The 26,368-nt window shown below is 43.1% G+C and overlaps 1 protein-coding gene across 7 annotated transcripts in view; it reads left to right on the top strand.

Moving 5' to 3' along the window:
- The window catches only part of MICU1 (mitochondrial calcium uptake 1), a 238,341-nt gene extending 235,443 nt beyond the window's left edge, over positions 1–2,898 (top strand). For all 7 annotated transcript variants that reach the window (XM_007478360.3, XM_007478357.3, XM_056799458.1 and 4 more), the window contains one exon: positions 1,884–2,898. In XM_007478360.3, coding sequence (XP_007478422.2) covers positions 1,884–2,041 — 158 coding nt within the window. In that variant the 3' untranslated portion in view covers positions 2,042–2,898. The remainder of the gene's footprint in view (positions 1–1,883) is intronic.
- Positions 2,899–26,368: the final 23,470 nt, after the last annotated feature.

The following is a 26,368-nucleotide window of genomic DNA, read 5'->3' as shown; positions in this document are numbered from 1 at the left end:
GACTGATTACATGTCCCATTCAGTTTTTCTGTTCCCCAGAATGGTCTTATATCTGTGGACGTGACACTCTGCTTTCTACTGCACTGTGGTGTCATCAATATGTGGCTGTCCATATCACTTTGGTTTCAGCCTTCCCAGTTACTGTGTCCGTCCCAGAATCTAAATCGCCGGCCGGCCGGCCTCCCTCCAGAAATCACGACTAGTCAAATTCTTCATTTTTCCTGGTTCTTCCTGCCTTGGTCGAGTCCACAGGGAGAGCTGAGAAGGCCTGAAGTCGTGCTGTTTGCCTCTAAACCCAAACTTTACTTCTGGAGGGGAAATAGGGAAAATGTGTCCTGCGTCTCCCTGCTTCTGGGCACGGGAGCGCCATATTTGATAACACGCAAGTTAGGCCGGGTTTGGGCAGTATCTAGAATGAGCCTTTGGGGGGAGACGTGGCCTAGCAAGCAGCAGAGCCCTTCCTAGGAGAGCACATTCTGGTCATCGAAGGATCACCCTAAATCTGTCTTCTTGGGTGGCGAGCAAAAACTGGAACTGGATGAAGGCTCACAGAGCTCAGTCTGGGGGCAACAATTCCCGGAGCTCTTGACCCACATGCTGTATTCAGGTTTGGGGGTGCAGGAGGTCTTCAAAGCAGAGCTCTTATTTACAGGGAGTTGAGATTGGGCCTCTCCAGCTGATCCCTTGTGATCGTGGATGGCCTTTCTCTTAGAATCTGGAGCTCCAACAATGAATTCAGGGCTGTGGAAGTCTTGCCCTGACCCAGAAAAACAGATCAAATTCCTGTCGTGTACGAGGGCTTCCCTGCACAGATCCTGGAGTTAGTGTAACCCTAGGCCGTGGCGGAATGTGTTCCAAGGATTAGCGCATGAACGAGGATGCTGGCTTCCCTTTGAAGTTAGCTCTAAACCAAAGGGCACGGCAGAAATACTACAACTGTTGAATGAGGGGTCCGGAACCTTCTGCCCGAGAAACCCAAGCCTTCCCTCGTATAATCCTTGCGGTTTGGGTATTTCTGTGGCAAAAATAAACCATCGCCGTGTCCACGGAGAAATAAGTAGCCACTGGCCCTCCAGGGCTGCTGCCCGCCGGGCTTACTGATTTCTCCGTTTACTTCTCTCACCCTTTCCTTTTTTTTAAGCCCTCACCGTCCATCTTTAACATACTGTGTGTTGGTTCTAAAGCATAAGGGCCGGGCATTGGGCGTTTAGTGACTTGCCCAGGGTCACACAGCTGGGAAGTGTCTGAGGCCAGATTTGAACCCTGGATCGCCCATCTCTAGGCCTGGCGCTCCATCCACTGATTTACCCGAGTGCCCCCCCTCCCCCTTTCTGCCAGGGTCAGTCCCACCTCTGCTATTATGGTCACAGAGGCATATGGCAATCCCCAGGCAAGTACCCCCAGAAGCAAGTGCTGTGCCCATGTCCAGAGGAGCTGGGTTCTCCTTTCACCAGGGAGGATGCTTGTAATGCTGCTGGTCCTGAAGGCCTTTCGGGAGCCAGCTTTGTCCCTTCATTTAACCTCTGATTGCATTTTGTCCGTATGTCGAGTGGGAGGGTGAGACGGGTGATCTCAAGGCTCCTTTCGGCTCAAAAACTAGGACTTTGAAGCATAAACTCAGAACTTTGCCCTGGAAGGGCCTACGAGATTATCTGGTTTGACCACACTTCTCTGACAGATTTAGGAAAATAAACCTTGATGTTAAATAGGTCCAGGAATAATCCTGGGCACTCAGAGGCTGATTCCGGCTTCACGTGTCGATTGCAGGTAGGAACAGAAAGGAGAGTCTCGTCTGGTGTTTGTGGGCTGCCCACACTGCGGCCGCTGAGATTTCCTGCTACAGGAACCTCCATAACCCCCGCTGTGTGTCTCTTTCTCTCCAGGCAATGGGGAGCTGAGCAACAAGGAGTTCGTTTCCATCATGAAGCAGCGGCTCATGCGAGGCCTGGAGAAGCCCAAAGACATGGGCTTCACCCGCCTCATGAGGGCCATGTGGAAGTGTGCTCAGGACACTGCCTGGGACTTCGCCTTTCCCAAATAGTGACCCAAAGCGCCTACAGGGCGAAGACTGCCCCAGCAGCTCCTGTACCCCTAGCAAGACCAATGGGAATAGAGGGAAGACCGAGGCTGCTAAGCCACAAACTCCCGGCCAGCCGGGGGCCCCTCAGAGGGCAGGATCCCATCGACTCTACCAGCCACCTTTCTCCCCTTTTCCCAGGGCTTAGTCAACACCAGGAGTTTTCTTTCTGCCTCCTTCACAGTCTGCCTTCTCCTCTATGTCTCGTAACCAAGACTGATGGATGTAGTGTATGGAGGGCCAGAGAACAGGCCTAGAGTTTGAGGGTGGCAGTGAGAGCCTGAGGAAGTGCCCCTGGAGGAAACATTCAGTCCTCCATTTCCTTCTTTATCCTAGCAATATTTTTAAAGAAGTTATTTGCTTTTCCCCCTCACTTTTTTTAAAAAGAAAATTCCATATTGGGGAAAACTCTGGGCAGCGGTGCAGTCATCCATGGTGTGTGGTCAGGAAGGAAACTTGGTCACTGTTGAAGGGTTTGGCCAGTGGAAGAATGTTTTATGCTCTGGGCTGGCCCTCCAGCTTGCTCAAAGGAGGTAATGTTCATCGAGAGGAAACACCCAGCAACCCCGAGCTCCTGATTTGTAACCAAGAAGGAATGAAGAGTATTGTGTTTACCTCCTGGGCTCCTCTGAAAAAGCGGCAACGATGCTCGACTTAATGAGCAGAATTAGTTGTCTGGCTTCTTTCTGCCGTGCCATTTCTGATTACTTCCCCTTGGGAGCCATGCTTCCGAGCAAGAGAGGCTTAGATCGGAACCTATATCTGTCCTCAGTCTTAAACACTTATAAAATATCACTTTAATTATACCCCTTTGCAATGAATTCTACAAGAGCTCCTGTTGCCTTCTTTATCCCAGCCGTGCGTCACTGGGTTTGGGCCCCTGTGGGTTAGAGGCTCAACATCTAAACAAGCAGAGGCTAGAGGGAGTCTGCCCTTCAGAGCTTGGCATCAGTGAGTGACTGTCAGAGAGCCACAGTGAGGAAGGGGCTGGGGGACAGGGGGGGCAGGGCAATCCATCTGGGAGCCCAAACCTGGACAAAGCCTGGCCACCTGCTATGTGACCAAAGCCAGAGTTCTTAACCCCTTGAGGATCTTTAGATCAATTCCAGGAGGGTCAGTGAACTTAGGTGGGGGAAAAAATCTATTTCTCACTAGAATTAACCATTTCCTTCAGTGACTTAGAAATGTGATTCCAAGAAGGGCTGTACTGGCTTCCCCAAATTACCAAAGAGCACCATGACCCAAAAAAGGCTGAGGAACTCTGCCATAGACAAATCATTTCACCTCCAGACCTCTGTTTCCTCATTTGTAAAAGGAGAGGGTTGGACTAGATTTACCTGTGAGATCAATACCTTCTAGCTCCAAAGTTCTGTGATTCCATGATCAGTCAGGATTTCCTTCAGCTTCGATAGAACCTCAGCTAATTCAACACTAGTGGCCATGTGTGATGGTCTACCTGATCTAAAAGTATGAAACGTAAGACCATTGTCATGACTCACTGAGGGAACATCTGTGGCCAGTGAGTTCTTACTACCCAAAAGAAAATAAAGTCAAAATATTGATGGGTCCACAAGGAAAGCCTGCCAACATCAACATTTTCCTTGGGATAGTTTGAAAATCTCAATTCTGGCATCCTATCCTAGGGCATATGGCACAGTTGTGAGATCTGTCTTTTTCCTGAGGTCACCAGACTTCCCAAACCTGCCCTTTCTTGCTTCCCCCTAAGATGCTATAGCCTTGGGCCAAGGTAAAGACTCCCTCTCCCTTCAGGGAGCCATGAGGCAAGAGGGAGCTTCCCCTAAGTTTCAGGAGTTCTACTTGTCCCCAGTCTCTCTTCCCTGGCCCTCCACCTCCTGGAGACTAGTCAGACAGAATAGTCCCGGAACAGGCTTCTTGGAGTAAATTGGAGCAGGAGAGACAAAAGACAAATGAGAACACTTGCTGGGTTAGGTCCTTTGGAACCTGAAAGCCCAAGAATGAGGCTTATTAGAGGACTATAAAGCAACTGCCTCTGAATCATTCATAGACCATTTCAAGAAGTGGGTGAGGTACCCCACTCTCTACGATTTACTTTCTGAGCCCTTACCGGTACTCTTATTCATTAGAAAACCAGAGAAGGTCTTGTCACTCAGCAAATCTCTGGCCTGGATTTCTATTCTGTCATCTTTCCTACGCAGCCAAAGCGCCCCTAGTCTGAGCTCTCGGTCTCTCTATGGCATTAAGACAAACAGATTGCCGTCCTTGATTTACCACGTGAGGGGAAGGAATTGGAAACCGAAGATGAGAAGGCAAGGAGAATCTTCTGTTCATTCTGCTAGGAGGCTAAGGCCACCGTGTGACCACTACATCATACATTTGTATTTCCTAGCATTCATGCCCTGGAAGAAAGTCTGGAAGTCAAATGAGAAAGGGTAAGAGGAAAAATTTAAAGGCTGAACCTCTTTAATCTGGAAGGATGAAAGCTGAAATCAGATCACAGGGATAATGGATGTAGAAGGGAACTTGATATCTAGTCCAAGCCCCAGGGAGATTGTTTATGACTGGTCCTTGCTAATAAAGTAAAAATAGTATTACTGTTTCTCTACAAATTCAGTTGTTGCTCAGTCATGCCTAACTCTACATGACCCCATTTGGAGTTTTCTTGGCAAAGATACTGTACTGGTTTGCCATTTCCTTTTCCAGCTCATTTTACAGATGAGGAAACTGAGGCACATGGGGTTAAGTGACTGGCCCAGGGTCACACAGCCAATAAGTGTCTGAAGCCGAATTTGAACTCAGATTTCCTGACTCCAGATCTAGCACTCTGTCCACTGTGCCACCTAGATACCCACTATATCAAATTACCAAAGAGTTACTTTAGAATTAGGTAAAATAGTTCATTTGGAAAAATATCAAGAGATGGGGAATGGAAGGAGAATAACTTGGTTCCGTCAAATCCCAAATTATACTACATTCAAAACTATGATGTGCTAAGCCTAGAATCCAAGAGGACCTGGGTTCAGATTTGACTTCAGACTTCCTAACTTTATGACCCTGGGCAAGTCACTTAACCCTGTTTGCCTGGCCCTTGCTACCCTTCTGTCTTAGAATTGATCCTAAGACTGAAGATAATGGCTTAAAAAATAAAAATAACTATATGGTACTAAATTTTAAACATTAAAAAGCAGAATAGGCCACAAAAAATTAGAAATAATGCCTACTGATCTCAGATTCAAAGCCCACTCCTTCAGTCAAGAGCATTTATTAAATGCCTACTTTGTGCCAGGCTCTGTGTTGAGGGGCTGTGATACAGAGACAACAACAGATCCTTCTTGCAAAGTACATTCCGTGGGGAAAATCATGTACACAAAAAAGTAAATATATTACGTACAAAGTAATATGGGTTGGGAGGCAGCATGCCTAATAGCTGTGAGATCTGGAAAGATTTCATGTAGGAGATGGCAATCAAATTGAGCCTTGAAGAAAGACAACAGAAATTCTAATTGGTGATAAACCCAAGAACAAACTATTGAGGAAAGGACCCTTTATTGAACCAGAACTTTGGGGGAAACAGAAAATTGGCCCATAAGAAACAGTTTTATTTAGATCAGCAACTGTCACCTTGCAGCCCAACAAATTACAAATTTAAAAATCATTAAGATACATGTCACTATTTTAAATTGGAGAATGTTACATATTTTACACTTATGGATGGAGGAAAATGCATATCCTGGCAAGGAATAGAAAAGATTATATAAGGCAAATAGCCAAAACTTTAAAGCTTTTTTCATAAATAAAATTAATAGAGATAGAAACAAAAGATATGGATTGAGAAAAAAAAGCATTCTATTCACTACTGATAGAAGTGGTACCCCAAATCTATAGAACATGGATACAAGTATGTGTTTGAAAGGCATCCACCAGAAGGGGTCAAAAGAGATGGAAGAAGCAATTTTCATAAAGCAAAATAGAGTTTTTAATAAGTACTCAAAAATATGTTCAATATCATTGCTAATTAGAGAAGTGCAAATTAAAGCAATCCTGAGAATCTCACTTCATGCCCATTAAGCTAGCAAAAATGATAAAAGATGGCAAAATCGGTTGGAGGATCTGTAGGGAAACGGGCACAATAATTCACTGCTGATAAAGCTGTAAATTGGTTTAGCTGTTCTGGAAAAGAAATTGGGATTATGAAAGAAAAATAACTAAATTATTCATACTCTTAGACCCAGAGACTCCCTTCCTGGGACTACAGCCCAAGGAGATTACTGGCAGCAAGAAAAGACCAGAAATCTGTTCATTGCAGTTATATTTATGATAACAGAAAAGCTGATAATAATGTGTCCCCAATATTTGAGGCCCGGCAGAACAAATTAGGATATAGGAACAGAATGGATTATTGCTCTGCTATAAAGAAAACAGCCAAGAGAACAATATATACAAATTCTAACATAAACAAAGCTTCAAGAGAAGTAAGGAAATTGCGGTCAAATACAATGCCAGAATTGAGTACTGTAATGCCAGAGTTAAAGGACACAAGCATCCTTCATGGTAACCATCAGTAAACTTTTAGGAGGGAGGCATTTTGTAAGAAGGCTTATTTCAATATTTATTGGGAATCTGGCAGAACGATTTTTTAAAAATAAAGACCAAGGGCAGGGGAAGACTGAATTCTACAGCACCAACAAGAAGAAAAAAAGAGAGAGCGATGGGAACTGTGTACCAAATCCTGACAAGCCAAACATTTATTCAATAAATATTTATTGGGCATCTGTCATATGGAAGGTAGATTGCAGAACACCTTGGAGTTTACAAGGACTGAATAAATAAGCTTCCTAATGAAAAGGGCTGTGTTCCCCTGATCAAAAACTGCCTATAAATAAGACCAACTCTCTGGCCTCGCATGTGCTCTGTCCCTCCCTTTCTTTTTTTAAAAACCCCTATCTTCCACTTTAGAATCAATACTGGATATTGGTTCCAAGGCAGTTGAGTTATAAGGGCTAAGTGATGGGGGTTAAGTGACTTGCCTAAAGTCTTGTGCCTAGAGTCAAATTTGAACCCAGGGCCTTCCATCTCCCAGCCTGACATTCAATACACTGGTCACCTCCAAAACATAACTTATTAATTATGCAGACTTTTGTCTCAGAGTCCTACCTCTGGTCCAGGTTTAGTCTTGAGAGATTCTCAAAAACTATTCCTTCAACTCATGTCTCAATTGTGAAGGTTTCTCTGGGTACATCAGAATATAGCTCATGTATTGTTCCTACTACAAAGGGAAGAGGGCTATCCCACCCATGCAAATAATCAGGTTCCCAGTATACCTCAGAAGATAGTTTGTGTATTGGTCCCCACAGAAAAAGGCAAAAAGGGTCCTCATCTACATAGGAGAGTCTTTCCTTCATCTGGAAACACTGATGGTGCAGGCTTCTTATTCAGGGAACTTCTATTAATTTATAACCTCTCTCTTAGCTTCTCATCTCATAGATCAAGGTGAACTCTATCTCTTAATCCAATCTAAGCCATTTATCAAACACCCACTATGTTTCAGATGTTGTACTTGACACTGAAGATATAGAAATAAAATGAGAAACAGCCCTGGACTTTAAGGAGTTTTCTAGTTAAAATAAAGGGCAGTCAGAAAGCAGGAAGACCAATTAAAATCCTACCGTGGGCACTTAGCAGGTGTATGGCTGCAAGCAGTCATTTGACCCTTGTTTGCCTCCTTTCCTCCTCTACAAAATAGGGATAACAATAACCCTTCCTTCACCAAGTTTCTGGAAGAGCAAATAAGATAATACAAGTAAAGCACTTTGCAAACCTTGAAGCCCTCCATAAATGCAAATTCATTATTACTGTTGTTTATAAGGATATATGGAGTTAGGGACTAGACTCAAATGATTCACTGGTATAGGGAATATTCTAGAAAGTAAACTCCCTCCCAATGCAGGTCATTACTTTCTCTAAAGTTGTCCTGAGAGTTCCAGTGACCTGCCAGGCTTTCCTGGCTAGTTGAGGCCAGAGGCAGAACTTAACCTGGGAGCTTCCTGGCTTTAAGGCCAGTTCTCTTCCCTCCGCCACTCACTTCTCTCTCATTTCAGCCAATATCTACCTGTATGCCATTTACCTGTAGGATTCACATTAAGATGGGATGCATAGATAAAAGGGTAAGAAATAGTTCCTTCAATAATGAACTGAAGGAATTCCATGTGAACTGGAATGACCTCCAGGAACTGATGCAGAGCAAAAGGAACAGAACCAGGAGAACATTATATACAGACATTGATACATTATGGCACAATCAAATGCGATACACTTCTCTACTAGCAGCAATGCAATGATCCAGGACAATTCTGAGGGACTTATGAGAAAGATACTATCCACATCCAGAGAAAGAACTGTGGGAGTAGAAACATAGAAGAAAAATATATGATCAATAATGTAATTCCATATGGATATGATTAGGGTTTTTTGTTAAAAGATTGCTCTGCTGCAAATATGAATAACATGGAAATGGGTTTTTAACAATAATACCATGGATACAATACAATAACACATGGATAACCCAGTGGAATTCCTTGTCAGCTCTGGGAGGGGGGAGGAAATAAGGGATGGGGAGGATCACGAATCATGTAACCATGGAAAAATATTCTAAATTTAAAATAAGTTTAAAAAATAGTTCCTTCGCATGAAGAATTGACAATCTAGTTGGGGGACAGCTGAGAAAATTAAATTTCCCTAGGGAAAACAAGATTGGCTGGAGAGGAAATGACACGATCTGCACTTCAAAGGAAGTCAGGTAGGGATTCTAAAAGACTAAAGGAAGGAAAAAAGGAATTAATGAACTCCAGGCATGAGGAGCAGCCTGGGCAAAAGCTCCAAGAGAAGAGATGGCCTGTATGACTTGGGGAACATCAAGTAGGCCAATATGTCTAGAATGTAGAACTCGTGAAGGTCAGGAATATGAAACAAACTGGAAAGGTAAGCTAGAGTCAGGAGAGACAAGCTCAAGACTGGTTTAAGCCAGTCATTTAGTTCCAAATTCTCTCCCTACATTTACCCCCTCCCTCACCTATTGAGAAGACCAGCCATAAGATACCCATTATACAGAATGAGTCATGTCAAGCATAGTTCCATATAAAAAACCATGTTGCAAAAGAAATGAAAAAGTAAAAAAAAAAAATAGGCTTCACTCAATCAGTCATCTTTAGTGTGGTGTTGATGGGTCAGTTAGGACAGTACTCATTCACAAATCATCTAAGAAACATCAGCACCAGAGGAAAGGCTTCAGTTCTGGGTCAGCAAGGATGCTTGCATCTTCTATAATAGAAGTTTTAAAGGTTGGGTCCATAGTCACCAGAAACATCTGTGGATAGATTTCAGGGATCAATGAACTTGAATGAGGATGGAGATGACATCTTTATTTCAATATAATTGGTTTCCTTTGTAATTCCACATGAAAGATGATTCTGAGGCATCCACAGACCTCTTTGGACCACCAAAAGTGTATATAGTGCAAAAAAAAAAAATTACGTATCTCTTCTACTGAGAAACATCTTCATTTTCAGAACCTTGACCAGGTTCCTTTTGATCATACCTCTTACACAAAGCAGAACATGCCAAGTACCTGAGAAATAATACAGACAAGTGCCACTGGAAGTGGGGAAAGGGAAAAGTCACAGTAGGTTAGGATGAGCAAGAAAAGCTTCACGGGGGGGGGGGGGGGGGGGGCAAACAAGTGATTTACTGGATGGAGAACCAGACCTAGAGACAGGAGGTCCTGGGTTCAAATATAGCCTCAAACATTTCCTGTGTGACCCTGGGTGAGTCACTTAATGCCCATTGCCTAGCCCTTTCTGCTCTTCTGCCTTGGAACCAATACTTAGTCTTGAATCTAAGACAGGAAGGAAGGAAGGAAGGAAGGAAGGAAGGAAGGAAGGAAGGAAGGAAGGAAGGAAGGAAGGAAGGAAGGAAGGAAGGAAGGAAGGAAGGAAGGAAGGAAGGAAGGAAGGAAGAGAAAGAAAAAAGGGAAAGGAAGGGTGGGAGGAAGGAAGGAAGAAAGAGAAAAAGGTTAGAAAAAGAAAGAAAGAGAGAAAGAAAGAGAAAGGAAGGAAGAAAGAAAAGACAAAAAAGCAATAAAGAAAAAGAAAGGAAGGAAGGAAGGAAGGAAGGAAGGAAGAAAGGAAGAAAAAAGGGGGGGAAAAGCTATACTGCAGAAGCAGGTGGGACTTATGTTAGATCATAGAAAATGACATCTCAAACTAGAAAGCAGACTGGTGGAAATTTGGCTTAAACCAACAGCTTTTACCATATTCCACAATACATTCTAAATGGATACGCAGCTTTAACATTAAAAATTATAGTATAAAAAAGAGAATCAAATTACATGCCTTTCACAGAGCAGGATAGATGTTTTCTTAACCAAACAAGAAATAGAGGCAGTTACAAAAGATAAAGTGAATAATTTTGATGACATGAAACAGAAAAGTTTCTGCACAGACAAAAGTAATGCACCTAGGAGAAGAAAAGTGATTGAGAAAAAAAAATCTTTGAATCAAGTTTTCCTGAAATGTGTCTGGTATCCAAGATATATAAATAATACACATGCATGCATGCATACACAAGCCCACGTGTACACACACATATAAAACCAAAAGCCATTTCCTAATAGTTGTGTGATCCAAGAATATGAACAAACAATTCCCAAAAGCAGAATTTCAGACCATTAAAAACCACTTAAAAGAATATTCCAAAACTATAATTATAAGAGAAAAACAACTCTAAGGTTTTACCTCACATTGTGCACATTGGCAAGTATGATAAAAGATAGGAATAGTGTCAGAGATGTTGTTAGAAAATGGGCACACTAGTGCATTGTTGGTGTAACTGTGAATAAATACAACCATTTTGGAAAACAACTTGAAAATAGGCAAATAAGGTGATTAAAATGTCCACATCCTTTGACCTAAAGATTCCACTACAAGATTTTCACACCAATGAAGCCACCAAAATGTTTATAGCAGCGCTCCCTATCCCACTTTAGCTGGTAGCAAAGCATTGGAACCAAAGTCAATGCCCATTGATTTGGGGGTGGCTAAATAAATAAAAATGGAATATTCCTGTACTGTAAGAAATGAGTGTGATGAATACAGAAAAGTACGGAGAGATCTGTATGAACTAACGAAGAGTGAAGTAATCAAAGCCTAGAAAATAATAGCCAAGGACCACAATGGTGGAAATAGATTTTGGTAAAGCTTTTAACACACAGTAGGTGCCTAATAAATGCTTATTTTAATCTTCAGAGAGAGAGGTGGAAAGTCTAAAAGTATGTGCAGTTCCATATTTGGGAACCTCCCTGACTCGGAAGAAGGCAGCCCCGTCGCAAAGGAGGGAGTTTCACAAGGATTGCACACACTCGGACTTCTTCAATATTGCAGTTCCGCTGATTTTTCCCTCTTCTTTTGAACTTGTCCTTTCACGTTGGTGTTTGTTTGTTTGTTTGTTATTTGGGATGACTATCAAAGAAGGGTACCGGAGATGCCGAGGGGGGATACCTGGACGTCAAAGAACAAAAGGCATCGATGGCACTATTTTTTTACAAAGTAAACGAAGAGAAAAAGTAACTCCGGCTTTCCAGGCTGGAGGAAGGGCGAAATTCCAGGCAGAGGTGTTCCTGCTCCCCTGGCTTCTACTTCCTCACTCCACACACATTCCGGAGCGATGAGCTGGGTCGGCCATTGGTGGACCCTGACCGGGCAGGAGAGCCGGGGAGGCTCCTCTGGCCGGCCCGCCCGCCGCAGGAGCCTCCCTCTGGCTCACTTCTTCCCTCTGTTCCTGCTGCCTGTTTCTAGGCAACACGCCAACCCCCAGCAGGACTCGGTTTCGTCTCCAGTTTATCTATACCAGAAAGGAAACTGGGAGAAAACTCAGCTCAGCCTAAAGGTTAGGCTGCCACCTGCCGACCGGATGGCTTCCTGCTGATGCTCTGAGGCAAGCCTGGAGCCTGGTACCTGCTGGGGCTGCTGTGGGTCAACGGGCTCCTCCCCCGCCGGCCTTAACCTAAAGTGGGGTCAGGCCACTGGAGGAGGTGGAAGGGGAAGATGGCGCTAGAGCTAGGAAACTGGCTGGGAGCGCACCAGAAACAGAGGGAGCCAGCTGGGGGGAGGACTGGAAGAAAGCTCAGAATTTGGAGTCAGATTATCTGGAGATACCTGCCTGGACCTGTTCCCTGGTGACCTTGACCAAACCTCCTCTCCTCCCGGGGTCTCATCTCTATAGATGAAATGAACCCTCAAAATAAATGAAGCCTCAAAAAATAATGGTTAACCCCACCAACTCTTCTTTTCCTTTTAGGAAAAAATAATAGTTGACCCCCCAAAACTCTTTTCCCTCTAGGGGAAAATAATGATTGACCCCCCCAACCCTTCTTTTCTCTTAGGGAAAAATAAGAGTTGATCCCCCAAGACTCTTTTCCCTCTAGGGAAAAATAAGAGTTGATCCCCCAATTCTTCTTTTCCTTCTAGGGAAAAATAATAGCTGGCCCCCCAAACTCTTTTCCCTCTAAGGGAAAATAATGATTGATACCCCCCCAACCTTTCTTTTCTCTTAGGGAAAAATAAGAGTTGATCCCCCCAAGACTCTTTTCCCTCTAGGGAAAAATAATAGTTGACCCCCCAATTCTTCTTTTCCTTCTAGGGAAAAATAATAGCTGGCCCCCCAAACTCTTTTCCCTCTAGGGAAAAATGAGTTGATTCCCCAACCTCTTCTTTTCCCTAAAGTTTTTAAGGGTTCATTTATCATGGGCAGAGTGCCAGCAAATATGAAGAGTGGGCTGGGAGATGGGAAATTCAAATTTTAATCCCAGCTTTACTGGTAACAAGCTATTATTGGTAACTCAATTTAACCATCCTGAAATGGGTCAAGGAAGCCTAGTAGAGAGAGCTGAGCCTCAGACACAGGAAGACCCAGATTCAAGACGCCTCTGATTCCTGCTTCCTGCATGACCTTGGGCCAGTCCCTAAACTCCCAAAGCTCTCTAGGCAGCACTCAAATGGTAAACTGAAAAGGTGGTGGGATCTGCCCTGGAAGAGAGAATTTCCTCTGCAGGGAATTCCCTAAACCAATGAAATCATAGGCCCAATCCCTCTGTGCTGCATGGTTGCAACACAGAATAAATGAAGAAAAGCAGTAATGAGCGGTAAACCTGGAAGAGTAGGGTGGAACCAGGCTGGGAAGGGCTATAAATGCTAGGATGGGTTTGTATTTCATCCTAGAGGGATAAGGCAGCCATTAAGGGTTCTTGAGCAAGATAATAACTTGAATTTTGGGGAAATCATTATGTGGAAGTTGGCCTGGAAAGGGGAGAGCCTAGGAGGAAGGAAACAATTTGGAGGAGATTGCAATGATCCAGGGGTTAGAGTGGAGAGAAAAGGATGGATGAGAGAGATGTTGGGAAGATGGGCTTGCCAGGGCTTGGTAACTGACTAGATGGGGGACTGAGGAAGGGAACATGTAAGACGTTTCTAAGGTTACAGACTGGGAGGTCGCCATGATGCTGGAGGGAGAAGGTCCCATCCCACTTGGTCCCTCCGTGGAGTCACAGAGAACCACCCAGGGAAGAATAGACTTGGAAGTGTGGGTCAGTCTCTGCTGTCCATCCACAGAGCCATTAGCTCCCAGATTCGGCAGCCAACTAGGTAACCCTGAATTATCCCCAGTTGGAAGGTCTTGGCCAGTATCTTCCTAGGAGGAAGCTCGCTGGCAAACCAGGAAAGGCAGCTCTAATTGTACTCTCTGAGACGCCAATGACTTGTTTCAGAGAATCATAAATAGAAAGATAAAAGGTTCGACCCTGAAATATCCTCTATCAAATCACAGATTTAGTGTTAGAAGACACCTTAGAGACAAATCTAGTCCAATCCCTTCATTGTATAGATGAGGAAACTGAGGCACAGAAAGGTTAAGAGACTTGCCCAAGGTCATCCAGGTAATAAGTGACAGCACACCTCCATGTCAGAATCCAGCACTCTGTGAATTGATTGAATTATTGTCTTTTATTTTTGTCTCATGTCCAACCTATATAGTATAAGGCACATCATAGACACTCCAAAAAAATTGTTGGTTAATTGATTTTCCATTTGTGAGTCGTGACTCTAATTTATGGGAGCTGTAGTGGCCTCCGGCCAAAGGTGGAAAGAAGTTCATTCATGAGTGTTTCCTTCTCCCTCAAGTACAAAAGAGCCCCCTTAGATTTCCTCTACAAGTAACAGATCTTTCCACACTTTGGGATCCAAATATTCCCAGTCTCCCATCTTGCCCCTTGTCTTCATTGTCTTCTTAGACCCGAAGCCAGCAATGTCCGCCTAATTCAATAATAATCAACAGGAAACTTTGGCAAATGTTTTTCCCCAGGGGGTGGGGGGGGGGGGGTGGGGGGGTAGAGATCCCCTAATCTATAGGCATATGGAATATTAGAGAGAATGAAGTCTTCCTTTGTACCAGTTTCTTCCTGTGAGAGGGGAAAACATTGCTTGTGGTTCAGGAATTAGAAACTTCCAAAGGGCATTAAGGTCTAAGGAGATGAGGAGGCAATTTTTAAACCCCCTTACTTCTGTCTTGGGATCTATCCAAGGCAGAAGACAGTAAGGGCTAGGCCATCGGGGTGAAGTGACCTCAGCTAGGAAGTGTCTGGGGTCAGATTTGAACCCAGGATCTCCCATCCCTGAACCTGGACCTCTATCCACTGAGCCACCCAGTTGCCTCTGAATAGGCAATTCTCAAAAGAAGCAAAAGTTATCAACAAACACATGACAAATGTTCAAAAGATCTGATGATGTATCAAAGCAACTCAATATTCTACCTGATATCCATCAAACTGGCAAAGAGAATAAAGGATGACAACTCAATAATGGCAAGAAAAAGGCCTTAAAAAACCCAACCCAGCCAACAGACACCTTTTGTGGTGCTGCTGAAGCTATAAATAGGGTCAATCTTCTTAGAATGTGATCCAGAATTGGGTATAAGAGAAAGATATGCAACATCTTCTGGCCCAGTGATCCCACCACCAGAAGGACACATACCCCAGAGAGGGTCCCTGTTGACACTATTTGTGATAGCAACAAAGGGCAAACTGAGTAACTGACCATAGAAGAAAGGCTAAATAAATCACAGCATATTAATGTAATAGAATACTACACCACCATGAAAAATGGAAATGCAGCTTGTCATACTGGATAGAGGACAGGTTTTGAGTTAGAAACACTTTGGTTCAAGGGAAGCTAGGTAGCACAGAGGATAGAACACCAGGCCTGGAATCAGGAGAGCCTGGGTTCAAATCTGGTCTCAGACACATCCTATCTGTGTGACCCTGGACAAGCCACTTACCCTGATTGCCTAGCTTTTACTGCTCTTCTGCCTTAGAACCAATACTTAGTACTGATTCTAAGAGAGAAGGGGAAGGAAGGAAGGAAGGAAGGAAGGAAGGAAGGAAGGAAGGAAGGAAGGAAGGAAGGAAGGAAGGAAGGAAGGAAGGAAGGAAGGAAGGAAGGAAGGAAGGAAGGAAGGAAGGAAGAAAAAGAGACAATTGGGTTCAACTTCTGTCTCAGAACTTTAGAACACATGTGACCAGGGACAAGTCACAACTTCAGTTTCCTTAACTCAATTATCAAATGAGAGGATTGGATTTAAAGTCCCTTATCCCTCCAGATCTAAGATCCTACGGTCCTGTGATTTGCATTCTGACCCATACTGGGTTTGTGACCCTAGGCAAACCACAACCACTTAGTTCCACAGGCATCTGTGAAAAAGTTTCAGATCTTCATGGGCTTAGAATCAGGAAGACCTGAGTTCCAATCCTGCCCCAGACACTCACTAGCTGTTTGATCCTGAGCAAGTCATTTAGCATCTCCCTTTACCTCAGTTTCCTCATCTATAAAATTGGGCTGATAACAGCATGTACATCTCTGAGTCATTGATTTAATCAGCTCCCAAGGTTTCAGTTTTCATCTCTGGATTGCTCAATCTCAGGTCTGCTTATCTAGCCCTAACCTTTCTCCTAACCTGCAGACTTGAATTTCCAGTTGACCCCTTCTCAGAAAAGCATTTTGAAATGCATGCAACAAAATCCAGAGGACTACAAGACTTCCCGTCTCACACCTCCAATTGCCTATATTGCACATTTTGAACTGGATATTTTGGTCACATCTTAACTCAACATAAACTCATTATCTTTCCCTAAAAAAAACCTCTTTCTAATTTCCCTAGTATTATTTTTTTTTAACTTAGAATCGATACAAGTATTGGTTCAAAAGCAGAAGAGCGGTAAGGGCTAGACAATGGGGATTAAGTGACTTGCCCAGGATCACACAGCTAGGATGTATCTGAGTCCAGATTTGAACTGGCTCTCCATCCACTGAGCTACCTAGATGCCCTATCTCTATTATTATTAAAACTACAACCATCCTTCCAGGCACCCATACTTGCAAGCATCACCCTTGATGCTTCCCTCTCTCTCACTTCTTATATACAATCTTTTAAGGAGACTCATCAATTTTACCTTCATAACACCTCTAGCACACTCCCCCTTCTCTCCTCGGATACTGCCACAACCCTGCTGCAGCCCTTAAATCACCAAGTGAAATAGAATAGGTGAAGAGCCAAGATGGAGCCCTTGGGACCAACCACTGTTAGCTAGCTTGGAGATAGCCTTGTAGTTGGTCCCTCTGCCCCATCTCTCCCCACTCCCAGCCATCTTCCATTCACCTTTGAAACTAGTCTTCCTAAAGAGTAAATCTAACCACATCATCCCCCAACTCATTCCATTTTGGTGGCTCCCTGTCGTCTCTGGGATCAAATCTAAGTCTGACCTTCAAAGCTCTTCAGAGCCTGGCCCCTTCCTACCCTTCCAGTCTTCTTACACCGAATACTGGTCCTTGACAATTCTGATATCCAGGAACACCGGCCTCCTCACCACTCTCCTCAAACAAGACGCTTCCTCTCCCAATGGCAGGCATTTTCAGAGGGCAGCCCCATACTCCCTCCTTAGTTCCACTTCTTAGACGCCCTGGCTGCTTTCACAACCCAGCTCAAATGCCATTGTGGGGGTCTTAAACCTTAGTACTAAGCCTCCTACTGACCTAGTTGGTACTAGGACCTTCCCTCTATTGATTATCTCTGATTTATCATATGTATTCAATATGCTATGATAAAACTTTTACAAAGTGTTTAAGAGTAAAGAAAATTGAACCAAAAGAACATATTGGCTATTAATGATAATAAAAGAAATAAGACCATGTGAAATACACAAAAGAGTGCATCAAGGACTGAGAAAATGAGTGATTCTCTGAAAGTTAAAGCAGAAGGGGAGAAAGGAGACGCTTCCTCAACACCAGATCCTAGTGGCCCATTTGTGAGGGTCTCTGGCTCCCAGGGTCTTGTTAGGGAGGGAGAGGAATGTCAAAGGTCTCCAAAAGTCTCTGCATTGTGGCCTTTGGAGGATTCCAAATGGGAACCCCAATAGTAGTGCCTTAACTCTGAGATTAGATCCAATTTACTCTTAGTTTCTCTTGTATGTACATTTTGTTTGCAAGTTCTCTTCCCATCCTCAATTAGAATGGGAGCTCCTGGAGGACAAGGTCTGTTTTGACCTTTCTTTGCATCCTCAACACTTAGAACAGTACCTGGCATATAGTAGTTACTTAAATGATTATTGACTGGGCAGCTAAGTGCCACAGTAGACACAGCCCTAGGCTTGGAGTCAAGAGGACATGGGTTCAAATCTGGCTTCAAACACATCTTAGCTATATGGCCCTGGGCAAGTCACTTTACCCTTTGCCTAGCCTTGCCTTGGAAGCAATGCTTAGTATTGATTCTAAGATGGAAGGTAAGGACTTAAAAAAAAAAAAGAAGAGTGTATTGAAGATGAAAAATGGTGAGTTCAATCACAAGCATTGTAAATCCCCAATTGGGAAAATTCTGGGGATTTCGGCAGAGGTTGGGCTCTGCTTCCTTTGACATTTCTATCCAGCTCTAGTTTAAGCCTTGGTCTCTTTGTAGTTGAGGCAACATTCTGGTTACTGGAAAATTTGGATAACCCAAGAATAGATTCTATTATCCAGTCTGTGGACAGACGGACAAGGGAGGGAAAGAGCAAATCTCTTCTCTGGCCCTCCCTCAGCTCTTGAGTAGCTGGGCGCACTGATGGCAGATAATGAGTTTGTGTTGAGTTAAGATGTGACCAAAATATCCAGCTCCAAATGTGCAATACAGGCAATTGGAGGTGTGAGATAGGAAGTCTTGTGGTCCTGTAGATTTTGTTTCCCAGGTCTTGTGTTCCAAACACCCACAGGGCTGAGGGCTTCTGGGACCCTCCTTTCTCTGGCCCAGCTCAGCCCTCTCCTCACTTTGGCCTTGGCTGGTCTCAGCTTTTGAGGCGTCGCCTCCCTTTTCTATTAATTCTTTAAGATATGACCAAGGCTCTCGCTGGATTCGCTTGGCTCAAATTAACTGAGGCAATAGGTGCTCTTATCTAACAACGTCATTACTCTGAAGTGGGTGGGAGCTCCACCCTTCTGGTACCAGCCCAGTCACTGATCTGTTCTGAGATCTTGAGCAATTTTTTTCCACCTCTCTGAGCCTATTTCCTAATCTGTAACACTAAAATGGCAGCCATTTGGATCATCTCCAATTCCCACCGTGCTCTAATATCTGAAGTTGCTAACTAGTTAATCCCTTTTATTCTGTTGTGTGGAGGGGAAATTGGACCAGCTCATTTGGGAAGGTCCTCTCCTCAGCTGAAAACTAACTTTCTCCTACACATCACACGGATGATTATTGATCTGGGTGAAGAACCTCCTCTTTAGAAACGCAGATCCCTATCCATCATTTACAGCATGGTGTTCATTAACCATAAAACCCAACAGCTACAAATAGTTTCATTCAGCAAATAAACATTTAATCAGGCCTATTGGGTGGGAAGTACTGTGCTGAATGCTAAGGCCAAAGTGGAGATGAAGTCCTTTCCCTCAAGCTTTTGGTGATCTTCAGAAGAACCCAGCCACTGAGAAGATGGAAATTCTGATTTGAAAGAAAATATAATTTTGGAGCCTAGAATAATGTGAAGGAAGAGAGGCCTGAACCAAGTCCTTTAAGAGGAGTCTGGAACTGGACAGAGAATAATAAAGCAGGGAGGAGGAAGAGAAAGAGGCTGAACCAGGGCGTGACTTGACACCAACCACATATCTTATTGACTTTGGTTTCATTGATGCTGTTTTTTGGTAATTCTATAGCCTTGTATGTTCCTTTAAATGAGTCGTGGATAAATTAAGCTGTGGGTTTCTTCACTTTCTGCTGAGGATCCACTGGGGATCTTTTCTAAACTCCTTACACCTTGGACTCTTCTCTTTCCAAAGAGCCCAAATTCTGCCCAAGCCTGTCATCAGTCTTAGAGATGAGTTGCAGTCCTAGGCAATTTGATGACCTATGTCTTGCCTCCAGAAAAAAACAGTTGACAGTCCTCCCCCCATTCATTTCTTTAGCAAATACGCATCTTGCCCTCTGCCCCATGTGAGGGGCCACGCTAGGTGGAAGACAAAGATGTTCAAGGAAGTCCTTGCCGTAATAGATTAGCTAGGGACATACACACAAGCATCTATAAACAAGTTAGAAAGGAAAAAATGCAACAAGGCTCAAAGTGCTATTTGGAGGATGGAGTTATTTTCAATTTTATTTTTCTTCAGTTATGTGTAAAAACAGTCTTTAACATTCTTTTAAAGAAATTTTGAGTTCCAAATTCTCTCCCTCCTTCCCTACCATCCTCCCTTCTTGAAAAGACAAGCAATTTTATCTAGGTTATACAGGTCATATCAATCCTATTTCCATATTAGCCATGTAGCAAAACAGACCCCAAAAAAGGGAAAATAAAGTAAAAAACACAACAGTAGGCTTCGATCTGCATTCCGACTCCATCAGTTCTTTCTCTGGAAAAAGATAGTATTTTTCAACACAGTCCTTTGGAGTTAAAGTGTATTCTGAATTTTATTCATTCATTCATTCGTTTGTTTGTTTGTAGCGCTTGCTTGTTTATTTATTTATTTGGTTTTTATTATTTATTGATTTAAGGAAGAGCAAATAGTCTGGTTTATCTCCAAGCACAGGAAAAGGAAAGTTAAGAAGATCTAAAGCTAAAAAGGCAAATTGGAACTAAATCATAGTAGTCTGTGTAGCCATGAATTAGAACTTTATCTCGTAAGGGGGAGGCATTATCATCTGGGGGGGGGGGGGGAATAGGCTGCATTGATGCGATCAGACCTCTGATTTAGGAAATCAGAGTGATAATATATAGAATAGAAACAAGTGTGAGAGAATGCTAGAGAATCCGTTAAACTATAATGACCCTAATTTATTTGATGGTGTCTCGTCTTATGGTTTCTATAACCCTTTTGCTTCCATGTATAGAAATGAGTTTGTTCCTTAGAATTTTGTAACTGCAAGTGTGGTGCTCTGGGGAATAGAAATGAATTTCTATTGCCTGCTGGACAACATATACAGTATGTCAATTTATCTAAACTCGCATGAATAATTAAGGCTTTTTCCGGTTGCTAGGATTTTTATGTATTAGTTTACTTCCCTCCTCTCCTGTGGAATCTTAGTTAGCACTCACATGAAGAATCCCAGGTGAAAAATTTATAAACATCTCCATCAGAGTCTTTTTGATCCCCACTTGAGGAAACATCCCAAGGACATCCTCCTGGCACTGGGCCAGGCAACTTGTGGAGGAACCTGCTGGGAAGCCTCAGGCCTGTACCCAAGTCATCTTCATGGCTTCTTGCTCTCTAGCTTTTGCCCTTGCATCCTCATTTCCTCCCATTATAATACTCGACCTATTGGGGTCCAAACAACCCTCCAGCGACAGGAATCTCCAATGAGAGTCTTCTTGTCCTTCATTAGTCAATCTTGATCAAATTAGGAAACATTCCAATCCCACATTCTCACTCCGTCAACTAATTTCTCTAACATGGAGATCTGAAAGCTGGGAAAGCACTTGGCTTCCCACCAATCACCATCCTGGAATTCCTGAACTAAGAAGCATCCCTGCCACACTGGAGATAGGACTTTTCCTGGGCCAAAAGGGAAAGTCAGGAAGCTATTACAGGAGCTGCCACATCCTCACCCCAATTTGGACATTGATTTGGAAAACTGCATCGGCTCCCTCCAATCTCCAGCGCCGGCAAGAAAACCCTTTGCCAAATCTGACTTGGACACAAGCTTTGCCAATGGATTTTCAGTTTCCATTTTTTATGGTAGACACTGTTACCACAAATTCATTTAGAGAGGTCTTTTCCACCCAAAATAGAAACTAAAATAGGTAGATCAAGTCTCATCCACTTGATTGAATTTAGATTTAGAATTTAAATTTAGAATTCCTGGAATTCACACAAAGAGAACTCATCCTAATTGCTATAGTGAGGGGCCCTAATTCAAGGATGATGAATGGGGGTGGGGAAAAAATGGATTTGAGAGGATCAGTAAGGAGACAATTGAAGTTATCCAGAAGAAAGGGAAGGGCTTGAGGTAGGTTGGTAGCCATAGGGTTAAAAGAAATGATAAACCAGAGAGCTGCAATTCATTTTCCATCTTTGTATAGCGTGTCTGCCACAGTGCTTTTTATTCACTATATTTATTCAACTGACATTAAACTAATGTAGTGTAAAGGGGAAATGGGGTTATTTTATGAAAAAGTTGGACTGGATTATTTAAGAATAGGGTCACCAGGAATTTAATTCATTCCAAAGAGATTTATTTGCAGTTTATTTACAAAATATAAAAAGAGTGAAGTAAGAAAATTAGAGAAAGGATAGGGTAAGATATCTAGCCCAAGCACTAAGTAATTTACTCCCAGCCCCTGGCTCAACCCAGGTAGGGAGAGTTAGTCCTTAGCCAGAGAAGCCTCAGCAAAGCTGAGGACCTGGGAATGTCTGTCTTAAGAGGTAGGTCTCTCCTGAGGCTAGTCTCTTCAGAAAATCCAGGAAAGGAATCAGCTTTTTTACTCACCAGATATCAGTCCAAAGGAAGAGATTCAAGGACAGTCTCACCAGGAACAGGGTCTCAGATCCAGTCAGCAGATTCCAGCCTCCAACTTGAACTCAGAACTCCAGAAGAAGATGAAGTCCAAGTTGAACTCTCCTCAGGAAGTTGTAACTCCCTTTTAAAGACATGTTCTTTTGCAGCACTTCCTGTGCCTTCCCCTAGTTTTACTTCTACCAATCACAGTTGAAACTTTGCTTAGGACAGCCCACGGGGCAGTCAGTTTGATTCTGATTCATCACCCACTCTTGATATATGTGGGTCACAGACCTCCCCACTTAATGATTAAGTGAGATGTTTACACTTTTGATGATTAGATCTAAAAATGGGTAGATCTCCCCACTCAACTGTAAGTAGCGTGTTTACACTTTTGTTGATTAACTCTAAAAATGGGCAGGGGAGTTAATTTAATTTTAACAGTCAGGGGAGAGTTAAATTTAATCCTCAGAATGGATAAGACAATGTGCAAAGTTCTGGAGGTAGTGCCTTTTTACAATGACATTCCTGTCTTCGAGGAGCTTAAATTCTTCTGAGGATCTACAAAATGTACACAGTTAAAAAAAAATACAAGATGGGGAAGAAGGATGTGAAGGGCACAAAGGAGAGATCCAGAAAGTAAATATTTGTGGAGTTGTAAGCTTCTTAAAGATAAGCACTATATAACAACATAGAGGAGGGAAGTGACAGGCCAGATTCAGGAATAGCTATGCTGTTTGGCTGGAACATAGAAAGCATTTGAGTAGAAACATGAACAAAGGCTTACTTTCAATCCAAAATAAGGAGTTTGTATTTTATCCAAAAGGCAATCAAGTCACTGAGGATTTCTGAAGAGGGCACCATGGTCTATTTAGCAAGTCAGAGAAAAGCAATATCACAGAAGTGGGGATGAGAGTTCTGTGGACCACAGATGTGGGGCAAGAAAGGACCTCCATTCTACCCTCTTCAAGGAAAGTATTTATAATAGAGAAACTGGCCAGGAAGGGGGGTGCCTCCTCCTCCTAGAAGCCTGGCCATAGCATCTGCCTGCAGCCATCCCAGTATAATAATTAAAAATGGGTTTGACAAAGATAAGAATTTTAAAAATTGAATTGTGGTCGCCGTTTATAAATTTATTACAACAGGGTAGAAATAGTAAAGAGGGAAATGTAGGAAGGAGGTAGAAAATACCGCCCACCTAAATTAACTAAGTTTGGAAATAAATGTCTCACCAAAAAGAGCGTCCTACCAAAGATAGGAAAAGAGCCAAAAGGCCAGGGTCTCCTCAAACCAAGCGAGTCACCAATGCAGAAGTTCTCCAACACAGAAGTTCTCGCTCAGAAGAATCCCTCTTTCAGTAAAAGTCACCAAGGCAGCAGAATCCAATGCAGAGATACCAATGCAGAAGTCTTCCCTCAGCAAGAGCCTCCAAGGCAGAAGAAGTAAAAGTCACCCAGAAAACTCTCACTGGCTTTTATAACCAGTTTTCTACACATCACTCCTTGTCTCTCTGGTTTCTCCTTCATTTCACTGTGGGCTGGTCTATCACATCCAGGAACCAATCAAAGTCTCTCAATTTGCCTAGCACTGCCCAGGGGCAGTGTCTGTGAGATCCACCTCCTGTCCTCTGAGGGTGTGAGCTCTTATCAAAAGGATTCACAAGATTGGCTAACATAACAGCTATGGAAAGTAATGAATGCTGGAGGAGATGTGGCAAAGTAGGGACACTAATTCATTTCTGGTGGAGTTGTGAATTGAGCCAACCATTCTGGAGGGCAATTTGGAACTATGCCCAAAGGGCGATAAAATACTGTCTGCCCTTTGATCCAGCCATAGCACTGCTGGGCTTGTACCCCAAAGAGATAATAAGGAAAAAGACTTGTACAAGAATATTCATAGCTGCACTCTTTGTGGTGGCCAAAAATTGGAAAATGAGGGGATACCCTTCAATTGGGGAATGGCTGAACAAATTGTGGTATATGTTGGTGATGGAATACTATTGTGCTCAAAGGAATAATAAAGTGGAGGAATTCCATAGAGACTGGAACAACCTCCAGGAAGTGATGCAGAGAGAAAGGAGCAGAACCAGGAAAACATTGTATACAGAGACTGATACACTGTGGTACAATCAAAGGTAATGGACTTCTCCATTAATGGCGATGCAATGTCCCTGAACAATCTGCAGAGATCTAAAAAACACTATCCTCAAGCAGAGGATAAACTGTGGGAGTAAAAACACCGATGAAAAGCAACTGCTTGACTGCAGGGGTTGAGGGGATATGACTGAGGAGAGACTCTAAATGAACACTCTAATGCAAATACCAACAACATGGAAATGGGTTTGAATCAAGAACACATGTGATACCCAATGGAATCTCGGGTGGGCTATGGGAGAGGTGGTGGGAGGGGGGAGGGAAGAAAAGAAAATGATCTTTGTTTCCAATGAATAGTGTTTGGAAATGACCAAATAAAAAATTAAAAAAAAAAAAAGGATTCACAAGTTCCTGCCTGATTAAATTAAAAGGGTGGAGCTGTCCAAAGTACTTGATTAAGTTAAGATAAAAAGATTCCCTTTCACACCAGGAAAAAATTTTGGGAAAGCAGGCTCCAGCCATGATGACATGAGTGTAAAATGACAATGAGAATTCTTCCAAATGATCTGGAACTGCAACAATCAATGACTCAGCAGTAACTGAGCAGAAATGGGGACAACACAAGTTTCTCAGTTTTCCTTAGGGGCAGCTATAAGGAGCCTGGCCTAGTGGAGGAGGAGAGCAGCAGGCTCTATCCCCAACACACACACCTCAAGCTGCCAGGAGGGTTCAAGAATATTCAGGACCTTTTGTGTGAATGAGTAGTGTAAAGGGTGAATATTATAGTTGAGACTGAAAAAAAATCTAAATTTAAATGGTCTCCAAGGGAAATCCCAAATAATAAAATACCCAAGTCAGCTGACAAATTTTTATGGTGTTTTAATTACAACAGGAGGAAGAAGATATTAGAGGGAGGAAGGGAGAGAGAGAGAAAAAGAGAGAGAGAGAGAGAGAGAGAGAGAGAGAGAGAGAGAGAGAAATAGAGAGAGAGAGAGAGAGAGAGAGAGAGAGAAGAAAAAAGGGAGAGAAGGAAAGAGGGAGAGAAGAAAAGAAGTTTAACTCAGAACCATTCTGGCTCAGGATGAGCCAAAGCAGGCCTTAAGGTCTTGGAAAGCCAAGGCAGAGGAAGGGGTCAGTCCTTATAACTCACATGACCTGTCTGAAGGAAAGCTGTCTGCGGGGCTCCTCCACACTCAAGCTCCAAGATCGAACTGAACTCTAGCCCTCCTCACAGGAAGTCTTGAGAACTCCCGAGGGTGTTCCCTACCTGAATTCCTGTGTCTCACATGTGCCAATGGTGACTCAAGCTTGACTTAGGACTGCCCAGAGGTCTGTCCTTTTTTTGCACAAGTCTGTTGAAGGCCATTTTCTCAAATAATTAAATCTTGAATTTGATGCAGCCCTTCCTAATCTTATTACACTGAGTAGGGTGGAGAATGTGGGTTTCCAAGACCTGATTCTGTTATTCCAAGTATCTCTATTGTTATTGATCAGGAAATAGCTAAATCAGATCTTCTAAAGAATGGTCTGATTAGGGTGAAATAGTTTTGAAATTCACAGTAGGAACCAGAGGTGCCACCAGTGCCCAGGAGCAGAGAACATCAGAGAGGGAAGTGACCAAGCAGCAGCCTTGAAATGGATCCTGTGGGCACTGCAAAGTCTGGAAAGATTTCAGGGCAGCAGTTGAGTCCAGCAACAATAGTCATCTTTCCTGCCCCAGTTATCCAATGCAAGGTGTTTTTTCTCCAGCAGGATACATCTTCAATCATTCTTTTTTCTCTTTCTCAAATTTTTGACCTTTATCTTCTAGTTCTTCTGGGTAGTCTTTCACCTCTTGAGGTTTTGTGACTCTGCTCTTATTAGGCCTCCTACCTGTCAAAATACTCTTTCTCAGTCTCCTTTGCTGGCTCATCATCCATATCAAGCCCACTAATTGTGGCATTTTCCAATGTTTTATCCTAGGCCTTCTTCTCTTCACCATCTACTCTCTTTTGGTGACTGTAAGGATAATTTTAGGGTTGTGACCTAATCTAAATTAATTTTGGTCACCAGGGAATATCCCAAATAAAATACCCAATTCAGTTAGTAAATTTATGGTGATTTAATTAATATAGAGGAAAGGAATTAAGGAGAAGGGAGAGGGAAAGGGTGTAGGATTTCTCCC

This window comes from Monodelphis domestica, chromosome 1 (assembly GCF_027887165.1).
Source record: "Monodelphis domestica isolate mMonDom1 chromosome 1, mMonDom1.pri, whole genome shotgun sequence".
Classification (NCBI taxonomy): Eukaryota; Metazoa; Chordata; class Mammalia; order Didelphimorphia; family Didelphidae; genus Monodelphis; species Monodelphis domestica.
The sequence above is the reverse complement of the archived record's forward strand: the minus strand, read 5'-3'. Positions and strand labels throughout refer to the sequence as shown.